The 23,785-nt window shown below is 41.0% G+C and overlaps 1 protein-coding gene across 3 annotated transcripts in view; it reads right to left on the minus strand.

The window, feature by feature from the left end:
• Positions 1 to 394: 394 nt before the first annotated feature.
• The window catches only part of LOC147145345 (neurofibromin), a 110,107-nt gene continuing 86,716 nt past the window's right edge, over positions 395 to 23,785 (minus strand). For all 3 annotated transcript variants that reach the window (XM_086035502.1, XM_086035504.1, XM_086035501.1), the window contains 17 exons: positions 16,892 to 17,171; positions 16,575 to 16,789; positions 16,397 to 16,458; positions 16,162 to 16,303; positions 15,961 to 16,062; positions 13,742 to 13,882; positions 12,645 to 12,771; positions 11,317 to 11,448; positions 11,105 to 11,240; positions 9,376 to 9,533; positions 9,160 to 9,282; positions 8,959 to 9,077; positions 8,778 to 8,878; positions 7,301 to 7,443; positions 7,089 to 7,135; positions 5,518 to 5,734; positions 395 to 1,099 (listed from right to left, as the gene is read on the minus strand). In XM_086035502.1, the coding sequence (XP_085891628.1) occupies positions 957 to 1,099; positions 5,518 to 5,734; positions 7,089 to 7,135; positions 7,301 to 7,443; positions 8,778 to 8,878; positions 8,959 to 9,077; positions 9,160 to 9,282; positions 9,376 to 9,533; positions 11,105 to 11,240; positions 11,317 to 11,448; positions 12,645 to 12,771; positions 13,742 to 13,882; positions 15,961 to 16,062; positions 16,162 to 16,303; positions 16,397 to 16,458; positions 16,575 to 16,789; positions 16,892 to 17,171 (2,388 nt within the window). In that variant the 3' untranslated portion in view covers positions 395 to 956. The remainder of the gene's footprint in view (positions 1,100 to 5,517; positions 5,735 to 7,088; positions 7,136 to 7,300; positions 7,444 to 8,777; positions 8,879 to 8,958; positions 9,078 to 9,159; positions 9,283 to 9,375; positions 9,534 to 11,104; positions 11,241 to 11,316; positions 11,449 to 12,644; positions 12,772 to 13,741; positions 13,883 to 15,960; positions 16,063 to 16,161; positions 16,304 to 16,396; positions 16,459 to 16,574; positions 16,790 to 16,891; positions 17,172 to 23,785) is intronic.

A 23,785-nucleotide genomic window follows, 5' to 3' on the forward strand; every position in this document is an offset into this window, starting at 1 on the left:
AGCATTCTGAGAGTTTGTGTAGAAGGCCAGTTGTAACCCTAGATTATACAAGAAGTTGATTATTGCCTAACATTTTTTGTCACCGTGTAAACAAATTAAAAGTGTACAATGCTGAAAAAAAGCAGATCACACACAAAAAAAATAAGGTTAGGCAAGATAAACACTCAGCTCAGAGCTATTTACAAAGTTGGGTTCCCCGTGAACAGTATTTGTGTAGCACTATCTAGCTGTATAGGATTAAATACTTTCAGGCAATCGGGTATATGGATGATTGTATAGCTGACGATCACTGGAGGCCAGTTGTGATGGCAACATTGCACCTCGGTAATTAGTACCTGTTCTTTGTCCACCACAACCCCCCCCCCCCCCCCCCCCCCACCCCCACCCTCCCAGGGTTGACATTTACAAATTGTACACACTGAAAATCCTGACAAAGGCACACCATGGAGAAAACGTCAACATCTTCCTTAACATCAGGACAAGTTGTTTTAGTCTGTCTCTGCAAAACATGTACATGACTTCTGCGTCGGAGCAGACCTGGCAGGAAGGTCCATTATTACAGTATACCTTTTGTCCATGACGCTATTTTATCGAAGGAAGGCCAAAGGACACACTTTTCACAAGGGCAAAAAAAAAGTGTCCCGTGCAGCCTTTTACAGTCCAAACTGGACTCTTATTAGCGTCATTGTTTCGTATGGGACCTTAGGGGACTGCCATCGAGCTGAGCTTCTCTTTCACCGGATGCTGTCTTGAACGGTCAAAAATCATCTCGAGCAGCACAATAGTTAAGCTAATATTACCTAACCTGTCCCGCAAAAGCATCTATGATGGAGGAGGAGGATTTCAAACAGTAAAAATGTGGTAAAAAGTTAAATGCAGCATGAGGCCAGGTTTGGCAGATGGGTGGGTTTAAGAGGAGAGGGAGGGAGAAGCTCCGATGGGGATTTCACGGCCCATCAAACGATCTTTTTGATGCTGGTTCTCTTGAAGCTGCCGGAGCTGCGTTGCTTCTGGACCTGGCTGGCCGAGCCGTGGCGAGTGCGACCCCCACTGGTCAGAGCTGAGCTGGGGGACAACTGGACATTCTCCTTATCCACACCTATAGATTGATGCAGGGAGGGATTAATTACATGTACCAATACCTTTGCATGACAATAGATGAAGAAGAGTCATCTAGTAAAAGATTAAGACATACAGTTCAGGTACAACTAGGGCTGTCCCGATCCGATCACGTGATCGGAAATCGGGGCCGATCACGTGATTTTCAGCTGATCCGGTATCGGGTGAGAAAGATCGTTTTTTTATTACTTTCTGAACATTACAAAGGTCAGAAAGCTACAAAATAATCCAAATGTGCAAATATATAGCCAAATAGTACAGTAGTGTCTTAGTTTTAGATAACACAGTAGTGTGACTTTTTTTTTCTCAGCGCGATATAGTTTGTGTGCCCTATACACCCAACAGACAGACAGCAACGGGCGAGGCAGAGACAGAGCGGCGAGTTTGTCTTCATGGATTGTTTGAAAGCGAGAGGCAAACCAAAAGCATACTCCGTAAATTAGTCTGTCTTGCCTGATATAAAGAAGCCAGCCTCCTAGCAAAACCGCATTGTCAACGAGTTGAAACAGCACGACAGACAGATTAGCAATTGTGACAAGTCCAAACGACGCAACATCAAATAGAAGTTTAACGACTATGAATTATTTAGTGACAAGCAAGCTTGTTCCCCAGTGGTTGCATTTAACGAGGTCATAAATCAATAGCATCGTTTGTAGTTGAGAGAACTCATGCACGTACCCAACACATGGAACTGCCTGGGCTATTCATTTTAGCCTGCACAAGCCTTTAAATAACGATTTAAATGTATTGTTTACCATTAAATCAAATGTGTCAAACTGAGAAATCCCTCATTCTATGCTAATGCTTATATTGGCCATTCAACCAAATTGGTGCCATTTGCATGCCCAGGCAATAACATCAAATTACATTTTTATAAAGGGTCCAGCACATTGTGGACGCATTGTATTGTGTTTAAAGTTACCATTCAATTAGTGTAAATGTCATGGCAAAAACCCACTAAGAGTTTCAGTACAAAAAAATGATAAAACAAGTTCTGAGATGAGAGATGAGATGAGATGAAGCAATGCACACTGAGTTGTTCAATATGTGTGTCATCAAATTTTGCGCAAAAAAAAAAAAAAAAAAAAGGGGCGGGCAAAAAATATCAAACTTTGAGTTTATTTTGAGTATTACAAAAAGAAAGTGGGACTGATTTGGTGGGATGGTCCATAAAATATAAATATGTATAACAACATATAACATATACAAGTGGGGTGTCAAATTAGTGCATTAATTGCAATCAATTAATTGGTCAGAGTTAACGCATTATTTTTTTGATTAAAATTAATCACATTTTTTATCTCCAACTTTACTGTTTTTGTTTCATGATGAGATCCATTTTGATGCATGGGGCTTGTGCTTGAGTTGTTGGGGGTGTAAAAAAAGAATGCTCAATGTCACACCCTGAAGTGGACACTGATTGGCTGTCATTGTGGTTGGCATAACCTGATAGGCTCCTATTGTAGGTAGGAGGGAAACTTCAGGAGCAGAGACAAGACGTGAAAATGGAGGCGCATGTGAGAGTTGTTGGTTTAATGAATGGTAAATTAAAAAAAACACCCAGACTGCACGATTGATAAAGGCAGAGCGATATGCCTTTTTCGTAAGAAGGACTTCGCTGAACCAAAGAAGAAATTCAAGCAGACCACATGAATGCAAAGTAACCGGACGCAACTAAAGCCACAGCTAATGATAGCAGCGAAGATGTAAATGTAGCGAGCCATTGCAAAGCTCGTCGCCAAACTAAACTTGAGAATAGCCCGCGTATGAGCAAGTCTACGACCGACGGGCAGATGAATGTTCTTGCCAAGTGAACGGTGATGAACTGCAGGCCGATCAACATAGTTGGAGACAAGGGAGTCATTGAGGTATATACTGTCATTCCGGTTAGAGCGCCCCGAGCGGTGGAAGAAAAATCCACAGAATAGCCGCAGGGCTCAAAATCTAGGAAAAAAGATCTGTGTCAAGATTTCCGCAACTCGTCGTAGTTCTGGGCTCCTCAGAGCTGCAGATACGGCATCCCGCTGCTCTAGATCGCGAGCCATCATGTCCAAAGAGTTGTTCTAGCGCGTGATTACGTCCATAATTAGTTTGTGCGTGGGCTGCTCGAGCTGTCTTTATTTAGATGTCAAAAGTGCTGCTGCTGTTGAGCATCGGTGAAAAAAAGAAACTATACGCTTGACACGTCTAAACAAACATGATACGGGGCCAACTTTGGACCAGCTGCACTAGCTGCACGATAAGCACTTAATGTGTGGCTCTAAACCAGCCTCACATATCGCCACATCCATGTTGCGAGCGTTGTCGGTTACAACAGCGACTTCGTGATTTGGCCTCGGAAGTTCCCATTCGGTGACAGCTCCTTTTAGGACATCTGCTATATTCACCCGGACTCCAAAACACCGTCAAGAGAAAAAAGATCTCGTGCTGTGCAGGTACGAGAAATCATGTGGCGTTCTTATCTCGCGAGATCTTGTAGCACGAGATCCCGTCCCATCCTTAATATATATATATATATATATATATATATATATATATATATATATATTAGTGCTGTCAATCAATTAAAATATTTAATCATGATTAATCGCATTTTTACCCCCTTTTTAAGAAGGGGCGGAGGGTGTGTTTCAATTACAGAGGAATCACACTCCTCAACCTCGCTGGTAAGGTCTATTCAGGGGTGCTGGAGAGGAGGGTCCGTCGGGAGGTCGAATCTCGCATTCGGGAGGAGCAATGTGGTTTTCGTCCCGGCCGTGGACCAGTGGACCAGCTCTACACCCTCAGCAAAGTCCTCGAGGGTGCATGGGAGTTCACCCAACCAGTCTACATGTGTTTTGTGGACCAGGAGGTGTTTGACCATGTCCCTCGGGGAGTTCTGTGGGAGGTGCTTCAGGAGTGCGGGGTACCGAGCCCCGTTATAAGGGCTGTTCGGTCTCTGTACCACAGATGTCAGAGGTTGGTCCGCATTGCCGGCAGTAAGTTGGATTCGTTTCCAGTGAGGGTTGGGCTCCGCCAAGGCTGCCCTTTGTCACCATCTATTCATAACTTTTATGGACAGAATTTCTAGGCACAGCAGAGGTGTCGAGGGAGTCCGGTTTGGAGGCCTCAGTATTGCATCTCTGCTTTTTGCGGATGATGTGGTACTGTTGGCTTCTTCAAGCCACGCTCTCCAACTCTTGCTGCGGTTCGCAGCAGAGTGTGAAGCGGTTGGAATGAAAATCAGCACCTCTAAATCTGAGACCATGGTCCTCAATCGGAAAAGGTGGGTGTGCCCTCTCCGGGTTGGGGATGAGAATCTGCCCCAAGTAGAGGAGTTCAAGTATCTTGGGGTCTTGTTCGCGAGTGAGGGTAGGATGGAACGGGAGATCGACAGGCGGATCGGTGCAGCATGCGTTGTGATGCAGAACGAACAAGATTTCGGATACAAGCGGCGGAAATGCGTTTTCTCCGCAGGGTGTCCAGGCTCTCCATTAGAGATACGGTGAGAAGTTCGGCCATCCAGGAGGGAGTCAGAGTCGAGCCGCTGCTCCTCCACGTTGAGAGGAGCCAGCTGAAGTGGCTCGGGCATCTGATTAGGATGCCTCCTGGACGCCTCCCTGGTGAGGTGTTCCGGGCATGTCCCACAGGCAGGGGGCCCCGAGGACGAACCAGGACACGCTGGAGAGACTATGTCTCCCAGCTTGCCTGGGAACGCCTTGGAATCCCTCCTTTAGAGCTGGAAGACGTTGCTGGGGAGAGTGAAGTCTCTGCTTCCCTGCTGAAGCTTCTGTCTCCGCAACCCGACCTCGGATAAGCGGTGTGACCGAGACGGTACGGGACGAATACAAAAACCATTACACCCCTAATATATATACATTAGTGTTGTCACGATACCAACTTTTTAACCTCGATTCGAAACTAGAAAAAACGACTCAATAACGATTTCGATACCACTGTGTAAAAAAAGAAAAATGATTACTAAAGAATGGAATGAGGCAGAATCATCAATTTTTTCCTACTTTGAGAGCGGAATCCAATCTTTCATATGGTATCCTATCCTCCATGTTTACATAGTTATAACGCAATATTCTCTCGGCCTTGAAACATGAGTCAAAATGCTCAAAATTGGCTGGCAGTCTCGGGTTGTTTTTGGAAAACGTTTGGCAATGGGAGAGATACATGGGCAGTTCCTGCTTGAAAACCTCCTAATATAGCTGACTTTAAACAATCCTGAAAACCAGTGGGTAGAAATTCCTTAAAAGTGAAAGCAAAAAAGGAAAATACTGCTTCACAGCACTGTAGATCCATTAGTTAAATGCAGCCGTCTCGTACTTTTTTTTATGTTCATCATGCTTCACGACAATACACCAAATCATCTTTTGGAAGCTAGCATTAATGTGCGTGCATGCGTGTGACCTGGTGAGTGCTGCGAGGTGGCAAGTGAGGTCATGGAGTTTGACAGGTTGAGGTTGGCAGTGATGCTGAGCTGGCTCTGGCTGGTGGGGGGATAAGGGGAAGTGGGCGTCCGCAGCTGCTCCTCCCCTCGCTCCTCCTCAGCCGCTGGCAGGTAGCTGTCAATCAACGCCTCCAGGAACTTGACAATCAGCTCGGCATAGTCTGGAATTTGGGTTTGCTGTAGGGTGGAGACGCGTGTGGGGAGAGAACTTTGTCAACGCCACCAAAGATTCACTACGAGGACAGTCAATCTAGTCCAGGAAGTCGAGGCTCTCGAAACAAACAAAACCTCGCATTGTCAATGTCATTATGGGTGTTTCCAAATTCACTGGACAGTCCCATCCAAAAGGTAGAAAAGCACTATACGAGTGACAGTCCATTTACAATTCCGTTTACCATCCAAAAATATTGGAAGGACAAGGTCAATTCCTTTGTTTTTGTTGTATTAGACATTGGGGTTTCAGATCAGAAGATAAATATGAGGACAAAAATTCACAATTTCAGCTTTTACTTCACAGTATTTACATTGAGATGTGTTAAACAACTCAGGAGAGAGTGCCTTTTGTTTGAATCCACACACTTTAAAAGTGAGCAAAAGTAATGGTAAATGTGACGGATTGGGTGTTTTAGTTGCTCAGGTGTTGCCTTTTAGATTGATTGCTTATCAACAAATAGTGCTTGTTTTTGGCCTGTGAAAACTACATTTCGCTCTTGGCGTTGCGGGTCAAGCGAGAGGGGAGAGAGGTCTTGGTGTTTGAAGAGTTTTTTTGGGCCTTTTCCAGTGTGCGTCCATGAGAGGTGAGTAGCATTGTCATTTAATTAATGTGTAGTGCTCAATATATTAGTTAAGTTTAATTCCTCCCGCTGCGACCAATGGATGTGCGCTAACTTTAGCATTAGTTCGCGCTAAATTGGACTAGCCCATAATGGTTGTTCATGCCTGTTTTACCTCAATTAATGTGACTTAAACATGTGAGCATCCAAGTTGGACACCCAAGAAGGAGTCATAGGTGCCTCTCGTGCACCTGCCACGCCTCTGATTGTGAACATGCATCTTAAACGAATATATTCATTTTGTTAGACAGAAATGACATCAGAGCGGTAGAAGGTGAAAAAATAACATTCAGATAGCCTAAATCAATCGAAAATGAATTTGAGTAATTTCTCAAAGACCGTTAACAGAACCGTTAAGGGTGGAGCTTAGCGATAGTGCAGTTTTTAAAGATGCAGCCCCGGGGCCACTTTCATTACGGGGATCAGCACCTATCCCTAATCTAGATATATAGAAATACCATGAAATAAAACATTGAATTCCCTCAACTTTTGGCTCATATTTAGCTTTTGATCTGAAACCCAAATGTCCTTGACCTTGCTGTTCCAATACTTTTGGAGGGGACTGTATGCCCCAGTGAGCGTTTTAAATGCATCCTCCATAGTTTGTGTAATGTTTTGGCGGGCAAAGTGGTAGTTGGTCAAATTAACATACATGAAGAATGTATGAATGAATGCAAGAATGCAAGAATCCCTCTCACCTTTGAGAAAGGGCCAGCAAACCTCCAAAGTCCATTAAAACCAAAACCTGTTAAATAAAAGGAGATGTGAGGGGACTAAGTGATAGACAGGGTTGGGGAGTTTGAATGTGACTGCTTTCCATCTCAGTTAATCAACTTCCACATTACACATTTGGAATAATGTTACTTCGAGCCAGTGGGGAGAGATGAACATGTGTGACCACCAATCTTACTTTGTAAATAGGAGGGCTGGTACTGTGGCGGTGACTCCTCATGATACACAACACTCTGGACAATGCCATGTACGGGGTTCAAGAGGTTTGTGTCCTGGCACATGGACAGCACAGTGTTGATCTTGGAGTCCAGCAAGTTGTGACTAAGGAGAAGAAATACACACGTCATGTCATGTCATCAAACTCTGACAAATGAGTGTTAGCCATCTATTTATTTGACCTAGCTCAAATATGGAAGCAAACTGATGACGTGGCATTCCTGCAAAGATAACGGGCGATGAAAAATCTTTCATAAATAGGGTCTGTCGTAAAGTTTAAAGTGTGAAATCTAGCCTACACTTTACCTTTTCTTCAATACATGACTCAAACATGTATAATTTTTGTCGGATATTCTAACTTTTGGAAATGCACCTGTGAGGTTATGTCAATGTAGAAATCAAATCACTCATACCTAGCAAGAAATTAACTAGCATTGGGAAGTTGTATTATAAAAAAAACAAAAAAAAACAACAACAAAATCTTATAGGGGTGGGGGGGGGGGATGCACGATGGTTGACTGGTTAGCACGTCCACCTCACAGTTCAGAGGTCTAGGGTTCGATCTCGGCTCCGGCCTCCCTGCGTGGAGTTTGCATGTTCTCCCCCTTGCCTGCATGTGTTTTCTCCGGCCGGGTACTCCGGTCTCCTCCCACATTCCAAAAACGTGCATGGTAAGTTGATTGGACACTCTAAATTGCCCCTAGGTGTGATTGTGAGTGCGGATGTTTGTTTGTCTCTGTGTGTCCTGCGATTGGCTGGCAACCAATTCAGGGTGTACCCCGCCTGCTGCCCGCGACCCTTGTGAGGATAAGCGGTATAGATAATGGATGGATCTTAAAGAGGAATTCAAGTCAAAAATCTTCTGACCAATTAGGGATGTCCCGATCCCGAGTTCGGAACTCGGGTCCGATCACGTCATTTTCAGACAGATGAGAATTGAGGGAAAAAGATCGTGTTAAAATAAATAAATAAAATAATTCAGAAAACTGAAAATGACATCAGATTTGCTTAGGGCTCAGGTAACGACCAACCACGGCTCAGTTAGCAAACGTCATGTGACCAAACTCAGAAAACTGGTGAGCTGTGACTGGTCGTTACCTGAGCCCTGAGCAACTGTGATGTAATTTTCAGTCGACAGATGTGGCAAAATGGCCGCCCCCCGAGATGAATAAAAACAGGTTAATTTTGCTACTTCATTCATATTTCACGAACACAATATTAATCAAAATGCCATGTTTAGACTAGTGGGGGCACAAAGAATATTATTGTCAAGAACATTTTAGACTTGACATCCCTTTAAGACTATAAGCATCCAAAGGTGTCTACAACAGCTGCCAGTGATCAGTGTACAGTACAAGGTCTGTTGTCATATGATGCTGCAGCAAAAGTTCAAACTAGATGCAGATGAAGATGGACCATAGTGTAGATTGGCTACTTACACAACTGGAAAAACCTTTGGGAAGACAACGCTAGCTTCAGCCAAATATTCATAAAGAATTCGCTGATCAAAGTCATCTGTGGTATATTTAACCTGGGTGGCCTGGTAGAAATGAGAGAATGGAACCTTTAGCAAAAGTAAGAGAGGCTGCATGACGAGTTTAAAACAACGTGCTTCCTTACCAGCACAGTGAGAAGGAGAGCCTGGATCTTCGGGTCAGTTAGAACCTCCTCGTCCAGCAGAACATTGGACTCTGAGACAGACACTTTGCGAAGGTGGGAGTTTCCAATTCTTTGTGTCTCTGAATTTATGAATGACATGAAGTATGTCAGCAAACCATTTATGCCGAACATATAAAGCAAACCCTCCCACATCTGACGTACCCATCTCATAATCGTTTTCGGCAACCCGCCTCATTTTAGGCGGTGTCGTCATGCCCGATTCCATCTCAGATCTCTTTGGTGCTTTGGAATCGGATATGAGATGATCGAAGCTCTTCCTGGTGCCTGCAAGACATGCATCCACAAGAAAATGTATTTACCACAAAGGGGTAATAAACCTGGATGAATGATCGTAGTGCACTTTGGATTAAGTTGTACCCAAAAGCTTCTTTGTAGTAGCTTGTGAAGGCTGACCCATGTCCAAACTCATTGACTTGCGTGTACGTGGGCTGATCTGTCCCACTGTGGGGTAATGAGCTGAAAGATAGCGCTCCGAAACCTGAGGGGATGTCCATGGCTGAGTTTCTCGCAGCGTTCTGTGAGGAAGACAAAAAAAAAAGGCAGATGTGATTGTAGCTAGTTGACATGGAAGTTAATGACTAATGTCTGTCAGGAATTATAAACTGTGTAAACTATATTTTTGTCTGTCTCCTTTAATTTTCACTTGCGGCACACGGCTTGTGAAACAGTTTAAAATGTATTTAGAATGTTGATATGTTTAATGGTACTTCTTTTAAGAAGTTGGCTCAGACCGTGAGCAAAGTGAGCAAGCACAACGCTCGACAAATTTCATTCTTCAAGCAGTCATCTACGCTTTCAAGTAAATATGAATGAATGCTTTTATTTTTAGACTTTTTAAAGTCAGAGCGCATCTGCCATAGTACTTTTAATGTTTTGTCAGTCCAGCAGTGCCTTGAGATATGAGTTTAATGAGTGCCTTGACCACACTCATAACTGAACACATTCATATCTCAAATCCATTTTCCACAATGAAGTGAATGGGGGGATACGTCCCAGCACCCCCCCCCACAAAAAAATAACATTGTTTACTCTTTTACGAGGAAAATAGCAGGCTATAATTTTACCTTGTAAAAAACAAAGAAATAAATAAAATCTAAAGAATTAAACTGTCTGCGTTATCATTTAATGAGGAAGTCAAACCAAACATTTTCTTTACAATAAAATTTTCTATGCAGCCCCACTAGTCCAAACACGGCATTGTCATTGATATAGTGGTTGTGGAATATGAGTTAAGTCGTAAAAGCCACCCTTTTTTGTCCATCTCAGAGGGCGGCCATTTTGTCACTTGCTGTCAACTGAAAATGACATCACTGTTGCTCAGGGCTCAGGTAACAACTAACCATGGCTCAGCTTCAGAAAACAGGTGAGCCATGATTGGTTGTTTAGTGTGACAGTGAACTTTCATCTGGGAGTGGCATAAAACAATTTGAAGCTTCTTTTGGGATCAATTATTCATTGACAAACTTCTACAGTTGTGAAGTGGGGTGAATTAGTTCACTACCACCATGCAGCGCTCATACCTCAAGTTTGTGCTTCCAAGATAAATTAAAAAAAAAATGGCAGAACAATAACCCGTACTTGATAAACTCTTATTTTGGGTTACTCATATCTCAAGGCACAGTGTAACCTTGGGTTATGATGAATGACCTGCCGTAGGGAAAAAATAATCAGGTTACGCACAAAATCCTGATAAAATTGACACAGTATTGTTCTTTGTTGTGTCGAAGGTAAAAATAAAAGAAATAAATCGTGAGGAAGCAGGTGCTTTTTCTTTTGCCTACGAGTTACACACAGCTGTCACTTTGAACATTTTGCTGAAAATGTAGCTTTTAACTATCCACCTCTGTGGATGTTATAGGAAATAACAGGTCTAAAGGAACACATTTCAATGATGGTAACAACTGAAGATTTTCAGAGATGCTAAAATAAATAGGACAAATGTGACTATATTTGCAATGATTGTGAGCGAGATTTACATCCATTTTTAATGTAGTCCAGTCTGTTTGTTTGACAACCAACGTTTTAGTTTACTCAACTCAACTTTTTCACAACAGTTGCAGCTGTAATAGTCTATCCATCTGCTCACCTGCAGCTGGGATCACTGATGAGACTGGAGTAAGTGTCCATTGGTACAGGATCCATTGAGAGGTCTGAAATCAGCAGCGACTTCCTGTGTTTGAGGCTGCAGCGACTTCGGACCTCCTCAGAAACAGTAAGAAGTGCTACAGAGAACAACAACATTAAGATTTTTAACAATAAAAGGAAGACAAATCTAAAATTGATCCAGATGTTACATACCAGCCAAATAAGCCACGCTCTGGGTATTGACTTCAAACTTGTCACATTTTAGGTGCTTGCTGATGAGAGCCAGCAGCGTGTGCAGGATTCTCACTGTTCTTGCTACTGTGGTGGTTGATGGATGTCTGTAACCTAGAAACGCATTTCCAAAAACAATCAGACGGCATAAGTAAGTATGTCGAAAATGCTAGCCTTTACTGTTAACTCATTCACGGCCATTGACGAATTTACTTGTTTTTTCACAATCCAGGCATTCAATCCCAGGAATTTATTTTATTTTTTTCTATTTTTTTCACACGTTAGGTTAAAAGAGGGTCTGAAAATGTCTGGTAGTGAATGAGTTAAAGAGGAAGTCAACCCAAACATATTCTTTTCAAGAATATTTTCAATGCAGGCCCACGAGTAGAAACAAGGCATTCTGATAAATATTGCATTTGTGGAATAAGAGTTAATCCACCCGTTTTTAGCCATCTCTGGGGGCGGCCATTTTGCCGCTTCTGTCGACCGAAAATGACATCACAGATGCTCAGGCTCAGATAACGACCAATCACAGCTCACCTGTTTTCTGAACCTGAGCCATGGTTGGTCGTTATCTGAGCCCTGTGATGTCATTTTCAGTCGACAGAAGTGACAAAATGGCTAAAAAGGAGTGGATTTTGCTCCTTAACTCATATTCCACAAATGCAATATTAATTTGAATGCTGTGTTTCAACTAGTGGGCCTACATAGAAAAAATATGTTTGGGTTGACTTCCCCTTTAAGTGTTCAACTGATTAACACATTCAATGTGTGTTTCATGACACACAAATGTCTACATAGGCAAAACACATTTGAAAACGAGCGCAGAAATTGTCCCTAACCCTGATTATAAGATACACCTGCCCACAAACATACATTTTAATCAGATTTCATGTGCGACTTTCTTCTAAACCTTTTATTTCAATGTGTGTATCACCTACATACAGTAAATCACACTGCCCCTAAGAGGCCAAGGCACACACAGCAGGAAGAGCAAGTATTTTTATTTTTATTCATCTTTTTTAATTGATATTTTTAGTATTTTACTTGTTACCAATTTATTGTTGGACTATTCTTTAAAGCTACATTTAAAATTGAGTTTTGGTAGGTGGATAATTAAGCTTTTAAATCAATAAATATCATGATTTATATATAAATCAACATAATCGTGATGACTGTAATTTCTGACACATTCTCTCATCGTCCAACACGACAAGGCACCAATTGAGCACTTAGACTTCCTGTGTAAATCCAGCCTAAATGGTACACAAATCTCTCCCTAAAAATATTCATCCACTGGGAGTCTTTACCTTTGAGTAGGTGGCCCACAAGTGCAAAGTTGAAGTTGGCACTGAAGTTTAGGCCCACAAAGTGATCCATCTGCTTACAATGCCATTCCAAAGGGCGCCTAATCTCCATGAACACCTCTTCTGGACTCTAAGAGACAAAAAAAAATGTAAACATTGCATTAGATGTACCAAGGTTCTGCCACTTTGCATTCATACCCATTTGTACCCCAGGTTCACCAATGTCATTATCATTCTACATAAGGACGCTTTTTCATTTATTGACCACCTGTCATAAAAACTAAAAGAGGGCACCCAGTGTCATGAAGTGCTTTATTGGGGTTTCTTTCAACCTCAGTGGGTTCTCGACATTTTACCATTTTGAACAGGAATGACAATTTTCAACCTGAGTTCAACTTTTGATAACTAAATTTGAGCTGGCTCACTGGGCTTCTCCGTGTAGTCAGAAATCAAGAAATACAATTTCATTTTTATAAAACAGAGACAGACAATGTAATCATATTTTAGTTATTTAAATAGTAGTTTATGTTGAAGAACGTATATGGTGTACATACTGTACATTTTAAATGTTCTTTTTCTATACCATACGTGATAACTGTACAAAACACAACAGTTAAGATTTTATAGTTTTGCTGCTGACACAAATTTAGGGAGAGAACAAAAAAAGAAATGCAAGAGAACATTCATAAGAATATGAGCAACTAACTAAAAACTTCACAAAACAAATGCAAAAAAAAATGCATGCAAAACATAAGTAGTGCTCGGTATCATTTTGACATTTAACAACTAAATTGCAATTGACTACTTCTCCATTAACAGTCGAACAACCTTGTTTTGAAATATAAGCACTCACTCTGTGACTGTCAATTACCAGACTATGGGCATTTTACTAAATTTTGCCAGTCTGTCATTCGTGAGTTCGTCATTCTTTAAAGCCGAACCAAATTGCCATCATAAGTTTCACAATTAAAAATCCTCATACAATACATAAAAAAACAACAGTCGTGTTATCGTCATAGCTTCCCTATACACTTACCTCCAAAATAGCAGCAAAAAAAAAAAAAGAAACTACTGAGTACATTTATTTATTTATTTTTTACCTTGTCATTGAAGACACGCATCGTGTCAAGAGTGTGAAGGTTCTGCTCCAACAAAGCAGTACCAGCAGAGTATAGGTTCACTTCATCCAACTGAAGTACAGCTACTGCCACCCAAAACAGAGCTTTATGCATAGGAGACTCCTGCGGTCAGACAGACAGACACAGAATGGAGAGAGGAGGATGAAGTTTAAGTTGCTGACATTATAAAGCATATACTACCTATTTCTAGCAAGAGTGGAAGATATACATGAATGGATTGTTCAAATTACAAATTCAAGGCAGTAAGTCAGAGTTAAATCGCATTTATGTTATTTAAGCCCGTACAGCATTCCACTGAGGGCCGAACGTTTGCAAGTGTTGGCGAAGGTAGCAAATATGTGTTCACTTCAGTGAAGGGGGGGGCCATATTGCTCATTTCCAGGAGGCGTTTTTAAAGTCATTGTTTTTTATTGATTTCTCCCAAACAAATTGATATTATATAGAAATGCAAGCTAATATAATTTTCCTGATTAATAAAATACATAAATTGGGCTTGTTGTAGCATCCCGGCCAGATGATCTCTTTAAAGAAACAGTAAACTCGTCTCACCCATGGTGTCTATGAAAAAATAATAAAATACAGAAAAACATCTGATTCCTAACATTATAGTACTCACTGAGGTAACTAAACAAATAACTGGACATGATAGAACACGCAAGAAAGGGAACTGTGGTATTTAAAGCGTTTGGGAGTATTAGGGAATGACATCATCGTTTTCAGCACATGGAGGTAATGGAGGAAAGAGTCAGAGAGGTTTGTATTTTCAAGTTGGAAGTACAGTCACTATTTTCAGCTAAAACCAAAATTGTCAAGGTTTATTGCACTCTGTGTTATCGGACAGCAGTATTGTAGCTTCAATAACATGTTCAAAAAAAGAAAGAAACATGGATCACAGCAACAGTATGCATTCAAGCTTAAAGAGAAAGTCACACCAGACTGTGTAAGTGCAGAAGGTCCCCAAATGTATTCGTTATATTTATAAACAATATACATCACAAATGTTGAGTTGTGCCTTTACAATATTAATAATAGTTAAATATGGCAGGTAAAAAAGACTGCCTTTATTTTAGATTTTATTTATGTTAAGTGAAGTCTAGAAAGACTCTTTTTAATACTTTTAAATTAAAAACAAGTAGCCCATTTATGTTAAGTGAAATCGATAAAAAAACATTTTTTTTAAATTCAAATGATTATGGTAAGTAAAAAAGGTTTTCCATTTTATTTTTGATAAAAACAACATTTATTCTTAAATGTCACTGTTAAAAATGCACTTCCAATGAAGTCCAATGATGTTCAGCAGAGTTGTCGGTATCTGCTGAATGTAACTATTAAAGTAACTTTTAATCTAACTGTTACTTTTAAAATCAGGTAGTTTCTAAAGCAAGTAATCAGTAAAGTAACTTACTTTTTCAAGGTAACTGTGACAACACAGGCCATTTTCAACAAAAAGGAAAACTTTTCCTGTAGTTAGAAGTGGAAGTTTTGAATGCAACCGGAACTCGTTCGCTGGCATCAACACGGATGAGTTTGGAAATTCACTCTGACACCACTTTGAGAGTTTTGTGTTCGGAGAGTCAGAGTATGCTTCCCTACGATTAATTTCAGAACGTGGCCTATGTTATAACGCAATCAGCAGCTCGTGCTTAAACTGTTTCCGTCTGTACTGCCTGAACCACTGGGCTCTGACATGCTGATTTAACTTAACAGCACACTTCAACAACGCTCTTGACTTTTCGAAAGTCCGGAGTGAAGCAGTACACGCCTGGAGCGCATTTCTGAACGCAACAACGATTAGGGGACGGGGATTTTGGGGACGAGTCCGAACTCTACTGTTTTTGGTCTCGGTTTTTGAAAAATACATTCCCCCCCCAAAATGAGACTGAGACTCTAGAGTGACTTGCATGTTTTTTTATGCTGTTTTTGACTGGTACAACTTGTACTCTGGAGTGACGAGAGTCCGAACAATACGGTACATAGACTTAACTTTCCATCACAGGCAAATAACTTGATTCTGGCAAATAAATTACAGAAGAACTTTTTGGTTGGGGTCATGGGGTTTCGAAATGCTCATCTTGAAAAAAAGGCGGGGCCCGTGCAAAGAATGTTTGCGAACCACTTTTATAAAGTAACAATCGATGATATAGGGAGACTGCCAAAAATCCCAGGAGTCCTACTCCTACCTTGCTGAGTAGGGGCTGCAGCTTGGTCAACGCAATGACAGTAGCCTCTATTAGTACTTGGCTGTTGTAATTGTCAGGACCCTTAAGGCAGCTCTCAAGACCCTATGGATGTGATAAATATGGAATGAATAAATAGTTTTTGAAAATTATGTTAGAGCGCTCAAAGCCAAATAATAGTGACAAGTCAGTGTTCCTTCTTACCCGGTCTATGCTGAGGAGAGGGCTGGCCTTGCTAAGGATTCGGATTATCTGCTTGATCTGAACGTGGCTGACCCGCTTACTGATGCAACCAAACACCACAAGGGCTCTGGGCTGGAGAGATGGGTTGTACTGGAATGCAAACCTGGTCACAGACAAAATCAGCATTCAACATGATAATAATAATAATGATGATGATAATGATAATAATAATAATAACGAAAAATCATTGACATACTTCTGTGCAAGCTCTGTCCACTGGTCCAACCACTTACAAGCTGGTATGTCCCTCATACAAGCCTATGGAAAATGTGCAAAACGCATGAAAAAGCAATGTCGTAACAAATGTACAAATTATAAATAACTGTAGACTTTCTCAAAAAAACAATCACTGAGGTGGAGGAAAAATGACTGACCTCCATAATTTCTAGTAAGGCCTCTGTGACAGTTTCTAGGGAAGAAAGAGCAAACGTCTCCCTTTCGTATGACCCCGGGGAGAAGGAGCGGTCTCTGTAGCTGGAGCGGAAGGCGATGACAGCTGCTGACTTGACTTTGCTAATCCCAAAGAGCAGGTAAAACTTGGGCAAGGAGAACTCTGTCAGGCTCAAACGCAGCACTTGTTTTGTCTCTTCTAAAAAAAAAATATATAAAGGATTTACTGAGAATGTTTTCTCAATACATAAAACTAGGAATTGCTATATCATTCAAATGAATGTTCTGATAAAGTCCTCACCACTGAAGTTAAGCTGCGAGCAAGTGCAAAGGGAATGAATGATGTTGATAACTAAACCATGGGTAGAAGCCCTGAGGGACAGGGGCCCAGTGGCTACCAGCAGGGTCACAACATGGAACAGGTACGGCAGGTGGGCAGCAACGTCCAAAGAGTTGTTGAAGGAAAGCATTAGCATGTAGCGCGCCAAAATGGCAATGTCATCCCACATCAGGTGCTGCTCCAGCGTTGGTGTTGGTGACAAGCAGGTCTTGTCGATGATTTTGCACATTCGACCAATTACCTGTCACAAAGAACAACAAACTGCCATTTAACCTCCCCTTTGCCAAAATGATTTATTGTTTCTTGTAAAATTATTAGAACCACATTGAATCCATTGTAAATGTAAGCCCCTAGCAAGGCTTGAAATAACTTTTTTTTTTCTTCGAGGAGCAATTTTGCTAAATCAAACATTAAGCAAGAATTTTATCAAACAATGAAAATATGACAATATAATGGGGGACTTGAATGTCGGGTCACAACAAATGTTCCCTCTAAGCTGCACGCGTGAGCAATTGCGCACTGCTCCTCACCCTCTCAGTGCACAGCAAATGTATGTTGCGCATTAAAAAGATTCCAACCTGTATTTACAGTTTGCATTTTCATATTGTCCTTATATAAAGACATTGAAAAGTTTATTTAGCCCGTGGTGGACGGAGTGGGAAAGAAAAATGCAAAAAAAAAAAAAAAAAAAAAAAAAAAGACTGAAATGCAAGGTGAACACCCCATGTGTAATCATGATGGAGTGACCCCGTTAATAATGACTGGGCAACAGAGGGATATGGTGACACTGGTGCGCACGACCAACAGACATTTCTACACTTATTCCTTCATTTGCACCAGTAGCACGACCCGGGTTGCACTTTGACTCATTCTACTGTAGTTTGAAGCATACACTGACACACAGGTTTGGGGAGTAACGGAATACATGTACCAGCGTTATGTATTCAAGATACCAAAAAAAGTAACCGTATTCTGTTATGTATTCAAGATACCAAAAAAAGTAACCGTATTCTGTTAGTTACTGAAAAAAACCCAATCAGATTACTGGTACATTTTTTAACAACTGGAATTCTTTCGCAGGATTACAGTCTCAATGCAGACAGAGGCCATCCGCACGTTTGTTCATTTAAGCGCAGCAAGTAAATAAATTGTCTTAATCCATTAAGGCTGGGAGTGCATAAATTCTACCACTAGAGTCGGGAGAGCGTTTGTCATTTTCTTTTAATAAGCGAATCCTCTGTCTTTTAGCCAGTGAAATGCGGTAGAATATACACGTGACAGTGTTGTGACCCCTCGGGGGATGTCATGGAATTTTTTCGACCATAACGGAAGATGCACAGACGATCGCGGGAGCTCTGAAATAAATAACGGTGTTACGGTTCAACTGGAGTCCAGATTAACTGGCTCCCGATTCCAGATGTGGCCGTTAGGGCAATGTCAAAAAGTCATTTTGTGTTTCCTCTCTGCAGATTCGTCACAAGCTACATGGGAATTGTTCAAGTGTATACGTGTTCAAATCCTCAATAAACACATGATAGCAAACGTCTCGTTTACAACTATTCGTGGCTACAAGTAATTATAGACGGAGTAAAAATGAAAACAAATTAAAAAAATTTAAAAAGAGGAGGGCGGTAGTTGAACCCATGCCGCGGTGAAGAATAAAGAAACACATGCCTCCAGTGCGGCTGCCTAGCCACTGCACCACGAGCTGGCACACTTTCGGAGGCACACAATAAATACTTGTAGATCGGAATAAGTACTCCGGCGAGGTGGCACAAGTTAATCTCGTTAAATGTATACGCCCATGTCAACTGGCTACTGGGAAGCAACTTGACATGGTCGCGATCGTGTTGCTGTTCACCTAAAATTAAAGTTCGTAGCTGACACTCCCGCGGACACGGCTGCGCGGAAATCACTGGTGAGTGATGAATACGTGCATAGATGTAAAAATAAGTGGTCAAAAAGAAGCATCAACATGTTTGAGGCGATGTTGTAATCGTCTCCATCCATTTCTAACTTTTATTTCCCCAATTTCTTACAGTCGATCCAGGGTGGGGAACGCGCTGCTGTGTATCGTCTATTTATTATTGACTTTACTTGGGCCGAAATCGCCCCTAAATGAGACATATATAGAACACTCAGTTCCGATCGCTGCAAAATGGTCGAATAATGAATATAGGAATGTTGCTGTTACCCAAGACTAGTCCATGTGTGCTGTTCCGCGTGCTTATTTATGAATAAGTTGGAAAACAGTGTGCTCAGACGACAGACAGCAGTTATGCGTATCTTCCTTTTCATGGAGCCGAAACATTGGTTCAAACATGTTGACGCTTCTCTTCGATACCACTTATTTGTACATCCGTGCACATGTTCATCACTCATCAGTGATTTTGGCGCATCCGTGTCCGCAGGAGTGTCAGCTACGAACTTTAATTTTAGGTGAAAAGCAACACGATTGCGACCATGTCAAGTTGCTTCCCAGTCGCCAGTTGACATGGGCGTATACATTCAACACCAGATTAACTTGTGCCACCTCGCCGGGGTACTTATTACGATCTACAAGTATTAATTGTGTGCCTCCGAAAGTGTGCCAGCTCGTGGCGCAGTGGTTAGGCAGCGGCATATGTTTCTTTATTCTTCACCACGACATGGGTTCAAGTACCGCCCTCTAGTTTTTGTTTTATTTATTTTCATTTTTACTACATTTACAATTACTTGTAGCCACGAATCAGGAGTTGTAAACGAGACGTTTGGTATCACGTGTTTATTGAGGATTTGAACAGGTATGCACTTGAACAATTTCCATGTAGCTTGTGACGAATCTGCAGAGAGGAAACACAAAATTACTTTTTGACATTGCCCCTAACAGCCACATCTGGAATCAGGAGCCAGTTAATCTTGAAGCCAATTGAACCATAACAACGGCAGTGAAAAAGATGACGCGCTTGTGGACTTCGAACCAGTGGAATCAGTCGAACATGATATATCGTTAAGATCAATGTTGGGCAAGTTACTTCCAAAACGTAATGTATTACAGATTACTAGTTACTTGCATGTGAAAGTAATACGTTTCTTTACAATATTACTCTATTTGTAGAGTAATGCTTTACTTAAGTTTAAGTTACTTTTTCAAAAATCGGGGATTCATTTATTTAATGATTTCAAGACCTTAAAACCAAAATGCTAAATTTGCTGCCATACTCTAGCTGGTAAAGTTAATTTATGAGCATATTCAACTCTATAGTGTGGTCTATAATATTAAACGTTTCGACTCTATGGTGTGGTGGGACATCACTACCTTTGATCAATATTTGTATCAATAAGATTTGTTTTTTAAATATAAATATTGGAACTGATATTTTGTCCAATAAATAAATAATCACAGACTGTAAACCACAAATGAAATTATCATGATTCTCAAATTAATTTACACACTGGGGGTGGCATGGCTCAGTGGTGTGCACAAACCGGCAGGTTGTGGGTTCAATCCCCGGCCATTGTGACCATGTTGAAGTATCTTTGAGCAAGACACTGAACCCCCCGTTGCTCCCGATGCTGCGTTATTAGGAGGTAGATGAGGTACAGTGTGAAGCGCTTTGAGTATCAAAGGTAGAAAAGCGCTATACAAGTGACAGTCCATTTGCCATTTACACACAAATAATAGTGATGCATAACATATAATCGATAATTGGTCTAGCAAGATAGATAGATAGATAGATAGATAGATAGACAGACAGATAGAAAGAAACACACAGACAGGGTATGTGTAATAAAAGCAAAAATATGTATTGATCAAGTCAAAATTGACCTGACTAAAAGTTTTTTCCTTTTTCATTATTGTTTTTTCTATTTATAATAATTCAAAGTTCAGTTAGTTCTAATTTTCTTTTACTACATGGAGACAAAGTTTCGAGGTAATTTGAAAAAAAAGGTAACTAAGAAACGAGCACATCAGACTGTAATAATGGCGTCTATTGTAGTTTGTCTGACTGATGGTGCCGTAGCGTGAAGTCATTTGTCACCGGCAGATGATTTGCATTTTGATTGCTAACAGTCAATCAGAATCACTACGTTTTACATATGGCAATTGATAGCACTAAGTTCTATAAATCATATCTAAAAAGCACAGTGACTTATTTTTTTGCAGTTTATTAGCTTCATTTTCATGTATTTTGTGTCTATGATTTGCATTTTATTTTATGAAACGGTGACAGTGATTATTGTCACAAACAATAACTTTTCAGCCCTTTTAATTGTTGTCAATGGTGTAAAGGTAAATGCATTGCTTGGCAGAGAGTTTACTCGCGCGCTTACGTTGTTACGTGAAGCTCCAAGTGCGACAGGGACTTTTTATTTGAGTATTGCTGTAAATAATAGCTGACAATCAAGTGATGTAATGGACATGTGTATTATGGTCCTGAAATTTGTAACGCGTTACCACTCTCAGTAACTGTACTAATATATTAAAAAAAAAAAAATCGGAGTAACAAGTTACATTACATTGATACTGCCTAAATGTAATGTATTACCGTACTGCGTTACTTTTGTAACGCGTTACACCCAACACTGGTTAAGATATATGTTTGGAGACAATGACAATATCGACGTTGTCAGATTCCAGATACCGGAGGACTAAACCGGTCAAATACATGGTGAGAGTTGTTTTGCACAAATCCACTGACTAAAGTCACTGCCAAAAAGCCCTTACCTCTAGTTTGGCTCTGTCAACCCAAAGGGGAAAATACTCCACAAAGATCCTAATAATCCTCGTAATCCTTTGGTTCGACAGTGACACCCCACCCCACATCAACTGATGGCAAAATCATTGTAGCTTTTAACACTGAAAATGATGTCTTCCAATGTCAGCTGCCTGCATATATCCATTTTTCGATCGGTAGCATTGTTCCTCTGTCCCTCCCCTCTGGATAGGCACGCTGGTTCTTTCTTCCTGTTGCTTTTTCTAGCCTCAAAACAACACTGGCTATGATCTGATAAACGACACTGATGACATCTGCTGGCGATTGCACGTCATTACAATGCTTCGAAAGCCTTTCTGGAGTTAACACTTGGATGGCGCTATACTATTGGATTATTAAAAATTAGTTAACACGAGGTAGGCATCAAATGAGTTAAAAAGGAATGATCAACTGGTTTTAATTTGTAGATAACCAACATTTTATACTTAAAATATGTATAGCACCACACTATTTTCTTCTCTCTGAAGAGATTTTTGACAAATTTAGACAAATCTCTCCTCATAGATTTTAGTCTGTGAGATGAAGTGACGTCAGAACCACAGTAGCGATTTTGCCGGCTAAACAACACTCTTAGGTATGCCTGATTTTGTTAAAAAGTGATCAGTAGGAACAGCAACTGTGTCAGGCTGTCAACATCAAAGTGTGAAGAGTTACTTAGGGCTATTATGACTATCTGCCTTGAAAAGTAATTTGACGGATCTCGTCAGCCTACAGTATTTGAGACACTTGAGCGCTGCTAGCCTCTAGCGCTGGAGGCACTGCTTAACGCTGGCAACAGGAACCATACAATACAGTCGCAGCGTAATTAAGTCTTCTTTTTGCGCCTTTAATTGGCGTCTGAACACTATTTCAGGACGACGATGTGTTGTTGACATCTGTAGCAATAGTTTGTGACTAGTTTGTGATTAGTGTTTTCAACCTGGACACTCAGCTACCCTCTGGGTGTGAAATTTAATATACAGTATCAGACGCATAAGGAGACTCCTCCTCCCTTTTTGTGCTTTGTGCAGGAACATATGGCACTATAATGAAAGAAAGAATAGAAATGTTACATCAATCATTTAACCAGGTTTCTGAGAACTCCATGACAGAGAAGGAATGTGAGAGAGTTGATAAAAATAATTTTAGATAAGAATAGTAGCATCTTATTTTCTTTTTTTTTTTATGGAAACGGCGAACATTTAAGTGCAATGTAGAGAACGTATTTAATTCCGTTTACTCACTAAGTGCAGCGCAAGCGATATGACTCCTAAAAAGTAGTCACAGGATAGTTTTACATTTTTGGAGTTTAAATTATTTATGCCAAGGTCAAAAAAATCTTCACAAATACCACCATTGTCAGTTTTTAACTCAAACAGACTGAAAGCTAGTGTATCTACAGTGTGGGGGACAGAAGCCCCATCATTGAAGGCAGATTGTTTAGTGGATGACCTGATGAGCAGTTAATCATGAGTATAAATGAGGAAAGACTTCTTTTCCTTTCAGCTTGTCCCGTTAGGGGTTGCCACAGCGTGCCATCCTTTTCCATTGAAGTCTATCTACCTTAACTACATCCATCAGCCTTCTCTTCGGTCTTCCTCTTGTTCTCTTTCCCGGCAGCTCCATACTCATCAGCATTCTACCGCTATAAGTCAGGTATCTCTAACTTTTCCCCCAAAACATCTAACCTTGGCTGTACCTCTGATGAGCTCATTTCAAAGCCTATCCATCCTGGTGACTCCAAAAGAAAACCTCAACAACTTCATTTCCGCCACCTCCAGCTCTGCTTCCTGTCATTTCTTCAGTACCACTGTCTCTAAATTGTATATCAACCACTGTCTTAGAAACTATCCCTTCCATCCTAGTAGAGAAACTGACACTTCCCTCCACCCGATCCAACCTGCTTGGATATGTTTCTTCACCTCCTTACCACAGTCACCATTGCTGTGGACTGTTAACCCCAAGCATTTACAGTCCTCAACCCTTGCTATCTCTTCTCCCTGATGGACCGACGCACTACTGACGGACTAACTAACAATAACAATTCGGTTCGACTCGAAAAATGACGGACTGACGAATAACAGACAGGTACCAAGGCCACTGATGGATGACGGACCAG

The sequence above is a fragment of the Filicampus tigris genome, chromosome 7 (genome assembly GCF_054856515.1).
Source record: "Filicampus tigris isolate MCC_2025a chromosome 7, RoL_Ftig_1.0, whole genome shotgun sequence".
In the NCBI taxonomy this organism is placed as follows: Eukaryota; Metazoa; Chordata; class Actinopteri; order Syngnathiformes; family Syngnathidae; genus Filicampus; species Filicampus tigris.